The sequence below is a fragment of the Cygnus atratus genome, chromosome 3 (genome assembly GCF_013377495.2).
Source record: "Cygnus atratus isolate AKBS03 ecotype Queensland, Australia chromosome 3, CAtr_DNAZoo_HiC_assembly, whole genome shotgun sequence".
Lineage (NCBI taxonomy): Eukaryota > Metazoa > Chordata > Aves > Anseriformes > Anatidae > Cygnus > Cygnus atratus.
Window position 1 is genome coordinate 70704163 of NC_066364.1, and position 18519 is coordinate 70722681.

The 18519-nt window shown below is 39.5% G+C and overlaps 1 protein-coding gene across 3 annotated transcripts in view; it reads left to right on the forward strand.

Annotated features, from left to right (window-relative positions):
• Positions 1-439: 439 nt before the first annotated feature.
• EPM2A (EPM2A glucan phosphatase, laforin) overlaps positions 440-18519 on the forward strand; it is a 55471-nt gene continuing 37391 nt past the window's right edge. For 2 of the 3 annotated variants that reach the window (XM_035538302.2, XM_035538303.2), the window contains exon 1: positions 12774-13094. In XM_035538302.2, the coding sequence (XP_035394195.1) occupies positions 12833-13094 (262 nt within the window). In that variant the 5' untranslated portion in view covers positions 12774-12832. Of the gene's footprint in view, positions 536-12773; positions 13095-18519 lie in introns of those variants that run through there. The other variant, XM_035538304.2, reaches the window with a different exon arrangement.

Sequence of the window (18519 nt, forward strand, 5' to 3'; positions counted from 1 at the left end):
TTGTTCTTGATTTAACAATGCAGGAAGATTAAGTTCCCAGCAGATGGGATTACACACGACACAAAATTGCTTCTGTATTTTGTTATAAAATGTGTTCAGTCTAAGTGACCTGTGACTTGGACTTAGTTAACTGCAGTTGCAACTTGTAATCATATTTTTCAGCTGATGTAATTTTGATTAAACACAGCAGCATTTACATTAAATATTTAGAAAATAGAAATTCTCTTTGATGGATTTCTGTTTCTTTATAGAAAGTGTGTTCATCAACTTTTGTAGGAGAGCCTGGCAAGTAAACGGAAAACTCAATTTCTTTATTTTGTTCCTATGAAATCTGCATGTAGGTAAGAAAGTGTATCATTTTACTGATTTTTTTTTCTTTACAAAGTTTGCGTGATTGGCAGTGTTAACTTTTCATTGTCCCTTTGATCTTCAGGTGGAGCTTAAATGATGTCAGAATTGCTGATCCAGCTGCTTATTTTGTTTGACTAGTTCAAGCATGCAAATAGCTGAGAAAAATCTCTCCAGGCTTTTAGAGGTATGTAATAGGCTGAGACCATTTCAAGTACAAGATGCTACCATTGATGGTCTTTCTGATTGTAGGGGGGTCATTGCTAAGATTCTGGTGGTTATTGTATACTCCAGGCTCCAGGGCAATCTGATAGTCTTCTCAATTCTTCTAAATCAGGAAGAAGGGCAATTCTTGTAGATAGCTGTGATCTTCTATATGATCTTAAAACTTTTCAGTTTTCTAGGAGTCATGTTGAACCTACAAGTCTTACTTCACGTCAGTGCTTGCCTATTTAGTGTTTTGTACTTCATGTCTTTTTAGTTTTAAGTGCTGTCCAGGTTTCATTAAAAAAATGCTTTTTTACTTAACAGGGAAGTTTTAACAAAAAATGCAGAATACTTAATTGCCTATATACTTGAGCGTTTATATTTCGAGTAATTTGGAACATGCACCAGGTGGATATCACAAACAAACGTTAACCAATATCAAAATCTTCTTTTCCACTCAAGGTGAAACACATTGGTACTACCTCTCCCCTCCTCTCTTTGTGAAAAGGTGTTTGACCTCGGGGACTGATGTGTCTGGTTACACTTACTGTTGATTTGCCTTACAAATGATGAACATGCAAATGCTTTTTAGCCTGTCAAGCTAGTGGACAATGAGATCACGAAAAACTTTCTCAGCCCTTCTGGGAGTAAGGGAGGTGTGTGTGTGTGCACTCTTTACACAAATGACTACAGATGGCAACAAAAACCTAGTTCTTTTGGTCTGTTAACCAGTCATCCTCTGCTGAGCCATGAGCTGTCTTACTGTCTCCCCATGTGCTGGGAGGGGGAGTGAGAGCAGCTAGGTGGGATGCTGGCAGCCAGCCAAGGTCAAACCCACCACAAGGACAAAACCCATTAGGAAACACTTCTCCTTTTTGTGTCTGCGGGAATTTTTTCCTCAGGTGTAGTTGTCTCCACTCAGAAGAAATCTCGTGCATGTAGAAAAAGGACTACTCTAGTCATTGGGAGGTTACTTGACACATACCATTCATCTGCATCTTTACAATCTGCCATTTCCAAGGGGACTTGGAACGAACCTACAAGGGCTTGGGAGGATGAGATTCAAGGTTTACTGTGTTGGCTTATGCCATATATCAGACTGCAGGGTCCTGTGACTCAGCAAGACAGGCGAGCATCATTCCTGCTAGATGTGGGAGGGAAGGGCCTGACCATGCCCATGCACATCCCAGCTCAGACTAAAAAGGGTTTGGTTCTAAATTATGGGATGCATATATACTCGTAGTACGAATCAGTAAAAATAGCATTACTCAAAAGATTTCACTTTTTAATAACCAACTTTCTTGCTTCCTTTTATTCAAGTGGTTGAACAGTTCTGTTTCAGGGTTTTGTTGCAGAGTGGGTGTTGAAGCCTTAATTATATTTGTCATCAGGGTTGCAGTACCATTGTGTTGATGGGGTAAAGTGGGTTGTGTATTTTAACATAACTCAGAATATCATTCAGTTGGACAATTGGAAAGCTGTAATTGTTTTGGAAAAAAAAAGTTTATTTTTTTTCCTTCTACTTTGGAATGAAAACCAAACTTTTTAGTGTTTGTTTTTTTTGGTCTTATCTGCCTTTTTTTTTTTTTTTTTTAAAGCAAGCAAGACACAAGAGAAACCTGTGGAAAATACCCTATACATAGGTGTGTTACAAGGTCACACAGAACATTTGTAACTGAAATAAAAAGTCAGTAAGAATCTTCAAAATAGGCGAAGAATGTGATAACTTAAGCTTTCTAAATTAATAAAGGTAAATGGTAATTTAGTGTGACCACAGGTAGGCTCTCAACAAAAATGGGTTTGCCAAGTGCTACTCTAGACAGTTAGGGCACAGCTGCCTCGTGAATATTCTGTTTGAAGACATTTTTTAATTGACAGCAGTTGGATTAAAAACTTGGTGTTAATTATGGTAGTTCCTGAGAACAACAACCAAAGGGGTTGAGGATACCATGCTGGTTGTGGTGACCTAACAGAGAGGAAACGGATAACAAATGGCCAACTGAAGTGTGCTGTGCTACGTGGGTAAGCACCTGATTGTTATGTGAAGACTACAAGCGTGTTTTCTTCAAAGCACAGCTGGCTAGAGTGACTGCTTGCATCTGTGGAGATAATGTTCTGGAGTTGTGATCAAGCTTAAAATAACCCGTGGAGAAAGTACAGAGAACATTAGCAGCTGTACATTGTTATCTGGGGACCTCATCCTTGACAAGGGAGTTAGTTATCTGCTCCCAGACCTGTGGTGACCACAGAGTTTATAATTGCAAGCTACTGCTGTATAATGAGTTACTCATGAGCTGAGTCAACATGGCAGTCAGCAAATGTTATACTTCGCAGCTGGAGCAGACTGATGGAATTTATCTGGTCGTTTACCACAACCCAGCTAATGGCACGTTACTCCATAATAATGTGATCGAGGAATTGCTGTGGGATGTGCCAAGAGCCTAAATCTAGCTCGTACTGTCAGTGATCCCATCATAACCAAATGCAGATTTACTCTGTCATTTCTGTTTCCCTTTGTGACATTAGTTGCTGATCTATTGTTTTTTACATCAGTGTAAGTGGGATTAATAGTAGAAGTCACTGATTTTATCAAAACACTATTTCAAGCCAGTACTAACACTGCTGTTGTGCTTCAAGGGGATGTTCTGACAAACTCATCCATAATGCAACTTGGGTGAGGAAAAAATAGTTTTTTATTTATTGCTCCCTATGGAGCACATAAATGTAATCACATTAAAATGAAGTGAGAAGCTATGACTAAAGTAATTCCGTGAAATTCATGCAGAGTTCGTTTTATGTTTAGTTTGATCAATATATCAAACATGTCAGTTTCTATTTCCCTGAATTTATGCAGGTGGCAATGTTTGAACAAAGATGTGCTACAGCAAAACAAGTGTTAATACAGAAAAATAAATGTAAGACAAAAGTAATCGTTCTCCAGCAGTACTCACAGAAATGTTAACAGAACCTGTTTACTTGGGAAAGACTGCCAGCAACTTGTTTATCTGACTTAGAAGTACTTGAGTGAAAAATGATGCCAGCTGGATTTGTTATGTAAATAAAACTTTCAACAGATTTTTGAGTATTTTTGGTTTCAGTAGAACAGCATTTAGTTTGTTAGCTATGGGAATATACGTGCTGTACGTTTTCATGTTTTGGCACGTGATGATTCTATTAGTAAATTTACAGAAAAGAGGTGTTTGTGAGGAAATGAGTGGATTCCATTTATTTCCATGCAGTTTTTTAAAGCAGTCTAATCCAGGTCAGACTGGCTGCTGCTTAAAATGTGTCTCAGTTCTAGCACAAAGTAGTTCTCTAAGTCTGAAATAAGCTCTTGTAGGTGATAATGTGCAATTCATCCATTGCCCTAGTCAGCTGCCAAGAAACAGTTCAGTAGCTTTCTCTTTATATTTTTCTGGTTGATGACATGTCCCTAAAGAAAAAGCTGTTATATTTGCAAGTGTTCGTGAAAAGCAGAGAGGATTTGCAATGTTCAAAAAATATAATACCCAAATCACTACCTGAAATTTCATTAGCCACTTAAAATTTTCAGTTGATTGTATGCGAACTTCAACAAAACCCATATAGCTTTGCAGACAGTTCAGCAGGGAAATGCTTAGCCTCTCTTGAATTCTACATAGTCCAGACAGTGAACAGATTGTTTGCATTATTCCTTTTTCCTTCAAAATCTGTTCTTTTCTTTGCATTGTTCTAAACAATAATATCCCATTGGCTGTCCCCAGTGAGACTCCTAATTTGAAGTCATATTAACCTAAATTACAAACGTACAACACTTAATACGTTTATAAGTAGCAATTAGTTACGTTTTCATAAAGTTAAACCTTTCACCAATGTTAAATAGCCAAATATGGGATAAAAATTAGAAAATGAAATGTATATTTCTAAAGAGAATTAATCCTTTATGTATTGATAAAATCAAGAGGGTACTGTTTTATCTGTTACCTCTAATAATTAAAGTCTTAGGTTTAGACTTCTAAATCTGAATGCTTTTCCTTAGAGTCACTTTGAATCTTTCTCCTGTTAAGTGAAGGCACTGACAGCCAGTATTTTTTAATTTTACACTTTTTAAATACAAGGAAAGAAACACCCACCTTCTAAGTTTTAGTGTTTTAAACATGTCAGAGAACCTAATTTTGTATGGAGACATGAAGACCAGAATGACATGAATACTGATTTGTGTTCTCTCCTTAAAGAATACAAAAAGGAGGAGCATTGGAAAATAAATTTAATTTAGTTGTTCCAACAGAAAATGCTACCTTGACTCAGTTAGTTTGACAGGCAAACTACACTGGACTCAGCCTTTACAATATAAAGTCTAGAGAGATGTAAGGTTCGTGCTTGTTCAGTGGAGATCTTTCTGGAATAAAAGAACACTGAAGTTCTCCTTCAGATGATTGTTGTGTATGGATGTGGTAAGCCTGCAATTGCCATTTCATCTGCAGTGCTTGGCTTTGAGCAGCCTATAGCATGGGTTATTCAACTGATCGCGTGGTGCAACAGGCTTGATTTTTGTAAAAGCTATTGATGTTGGCAGCTTTGCCAAACTGTTTAGTTCCATCCCACAGCCAAATGGTTGTTAAATACCAACAAGTATCCATAGATGGTTTCTAAGGGAACTTGCATATCAACATACAAATATTAAATGTGCCTTTCACATGCATAATCACTTGTTGGTAACATAGTTGAAGAAAATGCTGTCAATTATTTTAGGTTGTTTAAATATTTCTGTATATTAATAGAGTTTATATAGTTTGAAGGAAAAAAGTGAACAGCAGAAAATGAGGTAGTTAAGAGAGAAAAGGTAAAATAAGTAGTCTGTTATACTTGTAATGCAGAGTCAGTACCTCACTTAATTTACCACTGTTCCTGACAGGAAGAACTACGTAACAGCACGGTAATATTCACTAGGTTGGGACTGATACTCTGAAGTTCTGATTATGGAAGCAACAGATGGAGTTACCACATCTAGATCTTTGAAATGCTGAGGGATAGTTCATCTTGTGTGCCATTTAATGCAGTCAAGGTAGTGAATATTTACAATATCACTGATAACTAAGGTAAAAAAAAAAAGTCTGTTTATGCATTCAAACCTACAGTATAATTGAAAATAGAGAGCTTAATTGTTGCTTTCACTTTAAGTCATTTTAAATGTTGATGTTTGCTAAGGAAATCTAGGAACTGCTTGTCATTAAGTGCTCCATTGTGCTGCCCCTGTCAATTCAGACTGGCCATCGTGCCAGTCTAATAGCTTTCCCTTTTCTTCCTTAAAAATATTTTAACCACTGGGATAACTGTAGATAGTAATAAATTAAGAACTCATAAACGTATGCAGTGTAAAGAACTGTTTTTTAAACAAGATTAAGCTCTTGGGAACTTGGAGCACAATATTCTACTACGTGTGCATGTAAAACAAGTACTGCATGCTACAAGGAATGTTTGCTTGGCTGACAGAAACTGAAGAGTGCTTGAAGTTTGCATTGGACTAGTTCCAACAATCTCTATATAAATACATTTTAAAAAATCCGTTTAATTGATTTACGGGTAGGACCTTGAAAAGTGAGAGATCAGAGCAGGATTTATTCTACAAGTTTCCCAGAAAAGGAATTTGCTCAAGCAAGAACTAGTTCTGAAAACTTAAGACGGCAATTTCACTTACCTGTATTTCTATACACGCGAGGGGGATCAGTCAGGTTTTATAAAAGCATGTAATCACAGTAATAACATGTTTGAGGTCATGAGTGACATACTCAAGGACTATTCAATTTTTGTCAAATTAGTGTCTGTTACTAATCTGTGAGCCTATAAGCTTTTCTCTTTAGATGTACCTCAGAACCAGAGGGGCTTTTGGCAAAAGAGGTGTTTTTTATAGCACCAAGTCTTCCATAATGATCTTAGCTTGGGAATATTGTGCCTATGTAAGCGTACAGATAAGGTAAAATAATGGAAACCAAGAAGGAATCTCTAACTAGGATAATTAACTCTAGGTGCTAATTTTCAATACATTTAAAAGCACGGGGAGGGGGAGAGTCATAAATTTGAGAGAGTTTGTACAATTATATTTTTATGCAGTGAGGATCAAAAAGTAAGTACTGCAAAGATCTTGTAATTTGTGCTCACACCTGCTCAAGACAATGTAATATGTACGTGTAATGTGCAAACATAACTCTACAAGGAGGGTACTCATATGCTGCCAATGAAGTACATATTCCTGTACTTCAGAGGCTGTTACAGTATTGCTCTTTGACATGACTGATTCATTTTCAGGTGGATGCCCAAAACATAATTCCTTCCAAACAGGTGGAGGGAAAAAAAAAAAAAGCAACCAAGAAATGGTCTGCTAGTGACTTACAGCCAAGGTACAGCTCTTGAGTAGCCAGCTGTGGCTCCCTGTTGGGACTACCTTGCGGGACTGGCTGTGCTAATGGAAAGGCATCTGTGGGAGAACTCAAGCTCCAGTGGAAACAGGTCACTATGGTACACAGCAATACACACACACCAAATTAAGTAGTAGGAGTCCCCTGTCTATGATCTAGTCTCCAAAGTATGTCATACACATCTTCTGTCTCTTGGCTGCAAACTGTTGCCATGACCTGTGGAAGGTTGCTATGTTTTGGGCTGTTTATGCACTCATTCTAAGCTGCGGTTCATATTTTCAAGTTTTTTTTAATGGTTGGATGAAAATAGCATTTGTTCCTCAGAAAGGATTATTTCTGTGTCCGTTAAGTGAATTCTGTGAAGCTTGTCAGATCATCTGAAATAAAGTTTATTTAAAAGAAAGACAACTACAGTTGACAGACTGGTGAATGCATGAAACCAAGAAGATGAGGAAGCAGCAATGTTGGATTGATATGGTAGTACAGCATCATATTGATACAAGGAAAGAAGATGTAGATTTTCAAGATCCCCGTATGCTGTTATCTACCTAAACACTAAATCTAATTCTTTACTAGCTTTGGCTTGTGATGCAATCTCGTGTGTGTGGTGGGACTGTCAGGTAGGAGGCAGTGTGATTTTTTGGATTTTTTTTTTCACTCCTCTTGCCCCTTTACTTGCACTTTAAAGATAATTGCTTGATCTTCCTCCAGTTTCAGCCTAAGGAAAAGGCTTTAAGTTGTGATTATTTTTTAATATAATTGAAGAAAGAAAATGATAAGGTCAGTCACCAATAAAATGGATTTCTTGTTTTATGAGGAGCATATAAAAAACAATGAGATCTATTGCTCAAGAGTATATCGAGGACAAACTTTTCTTGTTTAACTTTCCCACAGCTGCTTTGTAAACTAACAGGAACATTCTTTCACCTTTTACACAACAGAAACTGTTTTGGATTTTTTTTGTTCCTGAATTCCAGATTAATAATTTAGTCATTTATATTCAGAAAATAACTAATTAAGCAAAATTTATAACACTGAAGTGATGCTAAGACTGTAAAGACCATGCCAAATGTTTTGCCCTCTAATGCTGTGTGTGACGTGGTGAAGTCACGCATAAAACAGCTGCAAGAAAAACATTCACAAAATGAAAAACAGTAACTTTTTCTTAACATGGCCACAGGAATATAACATACAGGAACTTCCTGTCAACAAGCGATTTGCTGGGGGTCCAAAAATCCATGAAGCTATGCTCAGTTACAGATGGTGCATTAGTTAGGCTGGAACACAGCTACTAGAGTCTGTGCATCTGCTTTTGAAAATGGAGGGAGTGCGTCAGTCTCCACAAAGAAAGCACGTTATTCTACTTAAACTGTTATATGGCATGTTACTTTTGGGTCAGATTGCATTCTATGGAGTGTGCTTTAATGGAATAAAATTGTGGTATTCCATGTCAAATGCTTTATATTGTGCCTTGTTGCAAAAGGCCTGAAATTCCTTTTTTTTCCTGAGATAAGTATTTTAATGAGAAACCTCACACTCCGCTGGTGGTAGAAGGCTGGTTTCAAATAGCGTACATGACCATGAGTACCAATCTACTTTTCCATACCACTTTTCGCTTGAGAATCTCAAGGTACTTTGCAATCATTAAATCTTTACTCCTCCCCTAAGAGTTCACAGAAGCCCTCTGAGTAAATCCGGGGCCACTTTTCTGTCCCTTTGTGCGAGGTCAAGGAGCCACATTGATGCTAGGGCTACCAGAACTCCAGCTCTGCTTGGGGATGTACTTCCCTGGCATGGATGGCCCACAAGAAATACATAAGGCTGCCCAAGAGCATCCATCCAAGAACCATGTGGGTAACTTTGCTTGAAGCAGGAATTTAGCTGTGTTCTGGGTTTGTCTGTGACGTTTGTTGATATCTGGGCACTGATGAGGCTGATAGGGCATACTGAAAGGGTCCTCTGGTGAATTATATGGGGACTTTCTGCAACTTCCAACACATTTCAGGCTGGGGAGGATGCAGAGATGGCTTTTTATTTTTACTGGATTTACAAAAACCACATCCACTAGAACAGTTATTTCTGTGTTACTGTAATGTTATTGCATATTTTTGCTGCCTAGTTACTTTTAAAAATAAGGAACTATTATTTTTAAGTTAAGGAAATATGCTATACCAAACTCTGTGCAAAAGTGAAAAAAATCTCCTACCTATTATTTGAATACAATTTTCCAACACAGTTCCTGAAATGATTAGTCGTGCCAGAATTCCTTAGCTTAGTCTGCATAAAAGGCTGCTATTAGCACTAAGTAACTAAAACTGCACATGGAGTTATCACTCCCCTGAAACAGCACCTAAAATGAAAGAAATGGAATAATAGTGCTTATCTGGCAATAGGTTCTTAAAATCTTTAAGCTGTTTTCAGTCTCCACACTTTACTGCATAATACACAGGTATTTCTTTTTATCAGCAAGACTGTACAGTGTGCTGCCTTTCTCTTTCCTATAATTAGAGCAAACATTTGGAAATTGCAATAATGCTTTCTCAGTATCTTTGCAAGAAAGAAAATAACCTAAAAAGGGAAGAAAGGCTAGTCTAGGAAGGAGCACAGCTAATCTAAACATCAACCAAAACTTGCAATCAGGGAAAACAAAACAAAACAAAACCAACCACGCCTAAATGCCTTCCCTTCTCCAACCAGATCCTTTCAGGATCTGTGTTTTGGTTTTGTTTTTCAAACTCTGTCTTCACTAGAGATTTCCCTACTTGGAAATATTATCGTTTGAGATCACTCTACAGTGACAACAGATAAAGCTGTGCCAAGCTGCAAACAGGCCCATGGTGTAAAAGTTTGCAATCAGTAAAGGACATGCATGCTACAGACACAGGCTACCCTACCGTGGAAATATTAAGTTCATCTGTCATTTCAATAGTGTTCATGTTGTTCAGATAGCTGCGTGCTATTTCTATATTTAGTAGACACTTCTCAAATAAGAAAATTGTGAAGAAAAATTCAACTTGGGAAGCTGAATTGTGGACTGTCAAATTCTTGACTACTGTCTTTATTATAATTTCAGCCAATGATACTTTTGCTGTAAGTAAGGGCCTTTTCAAGTTTCCTGAATGTAACAAATGATTCAAAACTCTTGAGTTCATGAAAATAACAGGACAATTTTATGCCATGAAAAGACAGTAGAAGAAATTGTAGGGACTTGTGTAGCATTAGGAAACTACAAACATTGCTGTGTTGCTAGTTTGTTGTTAGATCTGCAGCAGCTCTAGGTTTCCACTCAGTAGACAGTGTTGGTCCAAGTATCGTGCTAGATCCTAAAGAGGTGTTAAGGACACAAAGGCACAATATATATTATCAAAATTCAGACAGGCCACAGTGTTCAGATGGTAGTTTATTCTCCCAGGAATGAACGGTTAACAATAGCTTCTGGGACAGTTAAAAGCAATTTGATTATTAGAGTTCTGGTACGTTTATGCCAAAGCTTTTTGATGGGACCTATAAAGCTTGCCACGTTGGAACAAGGACCTAATACAACAAAACCAGGAAATGGTCCTGTCTAAGTTTGTGGTTGCAAAAGATGACCAGCTTATAGTGAAGGCTTTTGGGTTTGAGAATAGTGTTGAGAACTGTAAGGAAAGAGTGCTGGTCACGCAGTACAAGGATAAGGGGTCATTTTGGCAAATGAAACTGGTTTATTGTTAATGCCTTAGGGTCACGCTTAAAACTAAATTTAGGTTATAGCAATGGCCCAACAGTGAAAGTACTTCTTCAACTCCTGCAATCCCAAATAATAACGGCATGTGTAAACTCCACCATGGGCCTTTGACTCTTGCCAGTTTAGAGATGAGAAATCCATAGACCGTGCAAAGCCAGCAATGGAAAAACCACATATTTTAATTTGCTTCTGAGCTTGAAGCCAAACCTTATGGTTCCTTTAGCTCACAAGTGAACTAATTAGATCACCAGATCTAATGATAATCCCCTTCATCCTGCCTGCAGACCTCACCCACTCCACAATTTGGTAGTATTCTTCAATAAATATTGTTTTATCTGTGCTGTCCCCAACCCACAGGACTCCAGAGTCCCAAGCCAATCTCCAGTTCTAATTCTTATCTCAGTCTTGCAGCATTCGGCAATAAATACCATTTTTCATCCTTTCTTGTTTTCTCTCTCAGTGTTAACCCTAATCTGAACTATAACCGCAGTCTGGAAAGCTATACAGCCATAGTCCATTGACAATCCAACCAAAAAAAAAGCCTAAGTCCTCACTTACTACTCTGTGAGAATGGCCCCCTCATTTATTTAGGTATAACCTGGAGACTCACAACTGATAGTCACTCTCAGTTCCAAACACTCATCTTGACCGTGTGGGTTTCTGAGGAATGTGTAGGGAGTCAAACTTGACACTCCCTGCCATCTTTAACCTTAATCCAACACCCAATATTGGCAGGCCCAAAATTGATTAAAGCAGAAGCTGGAGGAGAAATGAATTAAATTAGTTTTAAACCTAGGATTTTGCACAAGACTAAAAATCTTTTATGGTTCCCCATGGCTTACAGGTCTAAGGTGAGGACTCAGGATTTACAGGCACAAAAAAAGTTAATGTTTGTCTTAACATACATATGTGTTGCTGGTCTTTTTACATTAAGGTTTAGACAACAGCCAGGAACTACATTATCAGATTGTTGGATCCTTTAATTTCTTGGCTTGAATGATGTCTGGAATGAACGGCAGCATATGGTTTTAGATAGATGCAAGATGCTTTTAAGACTACCTTCAGGCTTGATTTTTGGGATAGAAAACCTAAGTTTATCGTTACATTCTTCATTGCCCATAATACTAAAATGAAGGTGTATGCTAAAGGAGTAGATATTTGAAAGACGATTATGAGATAGGTTATGGGTGACTTGACTGTAAGGTTGAGCAAAAGCAAGGATTAAAATGTGTTGCTTTGTTCGACAAAAGCAGCAGTGCTCCAGTGAGGGCTGGTGCTAGCAGAAAAGCAGGGAGGACTGCCAGAATTCCCTCAGCTTTGGTGACATCTGGGACAGTGGTGGCATGTCACTTAAACCAGTTCAATGAGGATCAGGGAAAACGAGCTAAAGCATTCTTAAAAATAAATTTGGCTGCACATACTCTTTGGCGTGTCATCACCACAGAACTCAGGAAGCAAGCAGCCACCTTCTGAGGCAGGGTTTCTTTTGACTCGCTGAATGGCTTTCATCCTGTTCCCAGAACTTGACCTACATAAAGTTACTGCTCCTCTGTTTCTGTCCTTAAATCCTTCTTCAGCGGGTGTATTCGGACAAGGACCGTCCTATAAATGGTTGGATCGCATCCTTTTTTCTCAGTCTGTGTGTAAGCCCTGAGTATGGCTATGGGCAGGAGTTGCCAGATTACAGCCAGCAGGGCAGACCTGAATGCATGCAGCTGGGAGTTGTTTTTAAGGAAGCTTTGCTAACATTTCTCCCCTGTGCTTCCTGTGTCTGGATGAGAAGATATAAACAGAGAAGATATCAACGCCCTGAACACTTAGGCTTTATTTGAGACTATTCCTTGAGAATTGCTTGTAACGCTGCACGACAGCAGGAATTTAATAACGTGTGCGCTGCACTAAGGGAAGCAAGTCCCTCAGGCCTAACTGCAGCCGCCCCACTCCCTGCACGACGACTACCGTGTGCTCACAGGAGCTCAGCCGGGTAAGGCTCATCGCCGCCGCCCGCCCCTCAGGGCCGCCCCGAGGCGTTCCCGTCGCCGTCCCCGTCCCGCCCCGGAAGGCCGGCGGCCCCCGCGGCACGGAGCGGCCCCCTGGCGGCGGCGGGGCGGCCTGAGGAAAGGGCGGCGAGACTCCCCCCCAGTCCCGTGGGGCCGCCATGCTGTTCCGCTTCGGCGTGGTGCTGCCCGGCCGCATGGCGGAGGGCGACGGCGCGGTGCTGGTGGCCGGCTCGCGGCCGGAGCTGGGCCAGTGGGACCCGCAGCGCGCCGTGCCCATGAAGCCGGCGCGGGCGGCGGCGGCGCTGTCGGCGCAGGAGCCGGCGCTGTGGCTGGGGGAGGTGCTGCTGCCCGGCGAGGAGGCCGCCAGCCCTTTCTGGTACAAGTTCCTGCGGCGGCAGGGCGGCCGCCTGCTCTGGGAAGGTAACGCTGAGCTGCGCTGTCGTGAGGGCCTTTGGGGGCTGGTTAGCTTTACCATCGGAATTACAGAAAAAAAAAAATAGGGAAAAGCTCTGTCACGCCTTTTCCAGTCCCTTTGCTGTTTCAGTCCTGCTCACACCGCGCATCTCCCCTGCGTTGTCAAATGCTGAGTAAGTTCAGTGTTCAGGTGACGTGAGGCTCCGTGAGCTGGCTTAGTAGGCCTCGTTTAAATACTACGCCTAAAATAACCTGCAGAGCTCCCAGTTTGCCTCTTGTCGCTAAGGAAAGGATCAGACCTGGTGAACGAAGGACAGATGACCCGAGAATTCATGACTTGCATAACATAAAATAGTTTTACAGTCCATGCACGGAAGTGGCACATTATAAAGCTGTTTCTTTTCATCCATTTTAAGGACACGTACCATGCTTTCAAACTTTTATATGGCCAGTCTGCCATATAAACTTAAACATGGATATCGTCATAACTACCACATTTGTTCTGTGAAAATACTGTTTACGTCATGAAGTACTACGTACGTCATGTCATAGCAAATGTTTTATTTGTAGTTACAATAAACGGTACATTCTGCTTGTTTTAACCATGTTTTTCTTTTGCAGACGTGCAGGAAAAGTGAATTTATGAAATAAAAATCTTTGCATCTGTCCAAGGAAGCAGAATTGGGTATTTTTTTTGAAGGTGCTGAGTTCTACATAACATGTCAGTGATATTGGTGTGGAGAAAGTTCTTCGCCACTCAGGATATAGAAATAATAATTAAAATAAAAAAGGTGTTCCAGTCTTTAAAGAACCTGTAATTGTAAGGTACAAGTTACTATCCAGTTCAGAGTAATGTTCCCTTGGGGACATACCTGGGAGCGCCTTTAGTACGTGTAGTAGATTGTTAAAACAGAGTATTCTTATTACTCAGTAGTACTATTGATCCAGTTTTAGGATTAACCTGTGTGGAATTTTGTGTCATTGTACATGCTCAGCAGTTTGAGTTTACAGGTTAGCTAGAATGATAGAAGATAAACTGGAATATCATCCAAATGCAGAGTTTTTTTTTAGTTAGTCACTCATATTAACCCCTTTTTTTCCTAAGTTGTTATTTACAAAGAAGAACTATATTTGCCTAAATCCTGAAATCTATTGTTATTCATAGCTCCCATGAAGGGAGTTTAAGAATGTTTTTCTATTTAATAAAATAAAAAAAATTGCAAGATATTGTTTGTCATTTTTTCTAATGATTTTATTGAGCTATAGTTGAAGAAAGACATCTACTATAAAAAAAAAAAAACACTTTTTTGATAAGTAAATTCTGTGCTTTCTATGTTTAGTATGCTATGTGTTCAGAATGAAGATGTGCTTTGGGAGACACTTAGCAGTTACAAAACATCTGCAAGAAAGAAGACCTGGGCATGAGGGATAGAGGAAGGTGCAGAATGACACTTGCTCTAAATTTATAAGTTGAGGCATTCATGTATAACCAGAGAAACTCTTGACCAGTTATGAATGTCAGAGGTTTACATATTTTGGATGTGAAATAATACAAAACTTGACAAAGTGTTGTATTTAAGAAAATTACTTTCATTTTTTTTATTAATATACTTTGCATAAGAATTCCACTGCAAATTATGCATGTTATTTTTACAACCCTACATGTTTTCGTGGACTGGAAGAGTCAAAGTCTCAGGCTTTTGGGTTTTGCCAAATGGTCTGATAGGAAGCCTTTGGATCAGGCTTGGGTTGCAGGAGGGTTGCTGGCTTGCCACCTGTGTCTTGGGGGAGCTAGTTTCCCTCTGTAGGAGAATGGGGTGGGAGAGGAGACTTGTGCCCCCAGAGGGTCAGATGCTTACCTCTGCTGGTGCAGACTGTCCCAGGGTGATGATGCTGGTCTGCATCAAGGGCCTCTAAAGCTGTTGGGCTCTTCTGTCTCAAATCACGATCCCTGCATGCGCTGTGGTCCAAATAAGGTTTCTTTGGGAATGGTACTTTGTTTACCTGCTGTGAGTCCAGATGAAAGGCCTGAAATTCAAAAGGATTTTGAACTATGCCACAGTATTTGTGGAAAACCGGTTGATGGTAATGAGCCTCAGAATCTGGGAAGAGTTTTACCGAATAAAAAAAGAAGGGAATGTATGTAATATATTTTTTTTTTAAACTATATCCTGCATAGCTTTCTGTACTCTGCTTTTGATGTAGATTCTTCAGAACTGGGTTTATGCATTTCTCAGTTTGGAAAGTACAAGTATATTGTGCCTGATGTCAAAACTAAATAAATACAAGATGGAGCTTATGCTTGCATTTATTCTTGTGAGTTTATGCCTGAACACTAACCATGCTTTTTGTTTGTTTGTTTGTTTCTTTTTTCTTTATCTCTGGTCTAAATAAACTATGCAAGGTATAGGTACTATGTAAGATACAATGTTCCATAAAAGAACGGACAAAATGCCAAGGGTATGCCCCAAACTATGTTTTGATATGATCAAATTCAATCTCCTGACACACTTTCACATAAGCATTGGTTTGAGACAGGGGGTGCTTGCTTGAAGCTTTGTAAATGATAGAGTCATGCCAGTTAAAAGCTTAGAACCTAGGTTCTAGCAATTTGTGAATGTGAGCAGAGCCTTATTCCTTACCAGAAAAAAGTCAATTCTGGAGAGGAGAGAAAAGGAAATGTCTTGTTTGAATTCACTTGTAACTATTGTTCTCTGGGGTTTCTTGGAGGCCCCAAGCAAACAACACAACGCAGTTCAATTTAGAAACAACTATGCTGCACAGCCTGTGACTCCCTGTGTTGACCTTCCAATGTTTCCAGCTCATGCAAGCTTGTTAGTTACAGTGTAAGCCCTCTGTTGGATGATGTATGCTTCTCATAATAGTTCAAAAGGACTGGTAAAGTTAGGGTGTAATAATATTTTTCATAATATTTTAACAGAACTAGTGGAAATATTAACCAGAACTAAAATTTGCTCCTAACTTTCGAGTATAAACCACCTGATTGGCTGAAAACATCGGCGATCCTAAGGTACATCAAAACTTTCAACTCAAGTAACAATTAGAGCAGTTTGCACATTTTGCTGTGCATGTGTCCTGGTTTTCTTCTGTGGTTTACATGCAGCCATCCAGGAGTGGCAGCTTTCTGCTTCTCTTGTCTGTATGAGAAAAAGAAACAGGTATGTGACAGTGGGCTCTTATTCTCCACTGGATGTTAAGAAGAGCTGAGTTTTTCCCCATGTTGCATGAATTGGTTTACCTACTTTTTTCAGTGGTACATCAAGAGCCTTTTGCATGCAAATAGGAAAAGGAGCTACTAGGAGCTTTGATCACTGTCCTCCAGGTAACTGCATCGTAGCTATGCCTCAGGGATTACTGGGTGCAGGGAGGATGGGGTGCTGTGGCTTCGGGGGGAAGCCTGCGGGTGTGGGTCCCTGCTGTCCCTGTTCACATCTGGCTGCAGGGTGCTGTGCCCAGTCCTGCTTGTAGTGCAGGTCGGACCATCTGGATGAACCAGTTATGTCTCCTGATCCACCAGACTACAGGGATTGTGGCTTTGTTGCCTGTCTCTTGACAGCAGCCACTCGCTTTCTAGACAAAGTGCTTCTAAAGAACATTTTGCCCTTAGATCTTCCTGGCTGGATCTGCCCGCCTGGAGGTTGGTGCTGCAGGGGCTGAATTAGATGTCCTAGGGTAAGTAAGGCCTGCAACACTGCATCTGAGCTGTGCAGAGCTGGAGAAGATAGGGGCTATTGGTATTTTCCTGGAAATGGCAGAGTTCTTCATGGAAGCTCTTCTTAAAGTTTAGTCCAGCTGCGTACAAAAGCAGGGTGAGCAACTTTTTTTTTTTTTTTTTTTTTAATAGGTGTTCATTTTTAATGTGGCAACCGAAACCAGTCTTACCTCTTGGCCTTGACTCTGTAGAACAAGAATACTTGCTGATTTTAATGGGGTGATGTTTTAAAGGCAGCAAGGGAAGTTAATACCTAGTTGCCATTCAAGTTCAAGAGACTGTAACAAAATAAAAAAAAATTAGGGCTAAACTGTAGTGGGATAAGGCACCGGAAAACTTTGAGGTAATTCTAGAGAAGTACAATTTAATGCAACGTTATTTTTCTGTAACTGACATGCACCTCTTTTCTTTCTTTCCCAAAGCTAATCTACAGATCCAGAAATTACATAGAATTTCTATTACTGAACAAACAAATAAAAAACACAAAACGAGAGGATAACATTTCTTCAGTCTTTTTAAAAGAACTATTTTATGTAGCATTATTCCCACTGGGTGTCGCCATTTTACTTGTGTATAGCCAGCAACTGCTTACAAATTTCATCAGTATTTAGCGTAATCTGTTCCGCTTTTGAAAATAATATAGGGTTTTACTTCCCCACCCCAACCTCATTTTTAAGTAGGTAATGTCTGAGAAGGAACATAAAGTGCAATTGGGTTTTGATAGTTGAATAATTATGTATAATATGCTTTTTGTTCATCCAAGGCTATTGCTTCCTGAACAACGCTAGATCCCCTAGCACCTTTTAGGTGTGAGGAAACTTGTTATGAGTAAAAGATAATAATTTTGGAGTCTGCTACTAAATCCCTCTTTAATGAATGGAGAGGAGTACAATAGCTCCTGTTATTTTGTTATTCAACCCTTTCAAGACATACTTATGGTAGATTACAGTCATCATAGATGATTGGTAACAAGTTTTTTTGTATGTTATCTGTATGTCAACATTAATCGACTTGTACCGAGCAGACGTATGAACCAATGCAGAGTTGCCCAAGAAAGTGCAAAATGAAAAGAATAAAAATAAGTATGCGCACATGCATTTCTCTGGATTTGGCAGGTATGTGTAATTTACTACCCAGAGGGATAATCAGGGGCCAGCTTTGGCTGCCGTGAAAGGCTGATAAACATTTGTGCTTATAGTGATGAAGTTACAATAAATGTATCATTTAACAAATGCCTTATTTACCATTATTGCCATCATCCACTTCACTCCCTGCCCTCACTCCCAAGGGACAGCAGCATGCAATATGGGTCAAGAATTTATTTTCAATGGTGAGAAACATCGAGCAGTAATAAGTAACTGGCATGAGCCTTTGGTTAAGATTTTGCCATGGTTACTATCCTGATGTAGCTTTTTTCCTGCCTATAGTTTAATGATCTTTTCTGGTATGGTCAAAAGTAACAATCGGTAATATACAGTACAATGCTGTAGAGAGTTTCGAAGCAGTAAGACTGTGTTACATTATGCATTTTATTATCAGGCATTTTTCTATCATCTGCATTTTCTTTATACTTATTTCCACCATCTGTCTAAGAAGAACCTTTGTTTTCATGAGCTGAATTCCCTTTGAGTTGCTTTTCTCTGGCTTAATCTACATCTGACTGGACATTTGGCTAAAAATTATGACTATAGTAGCAGC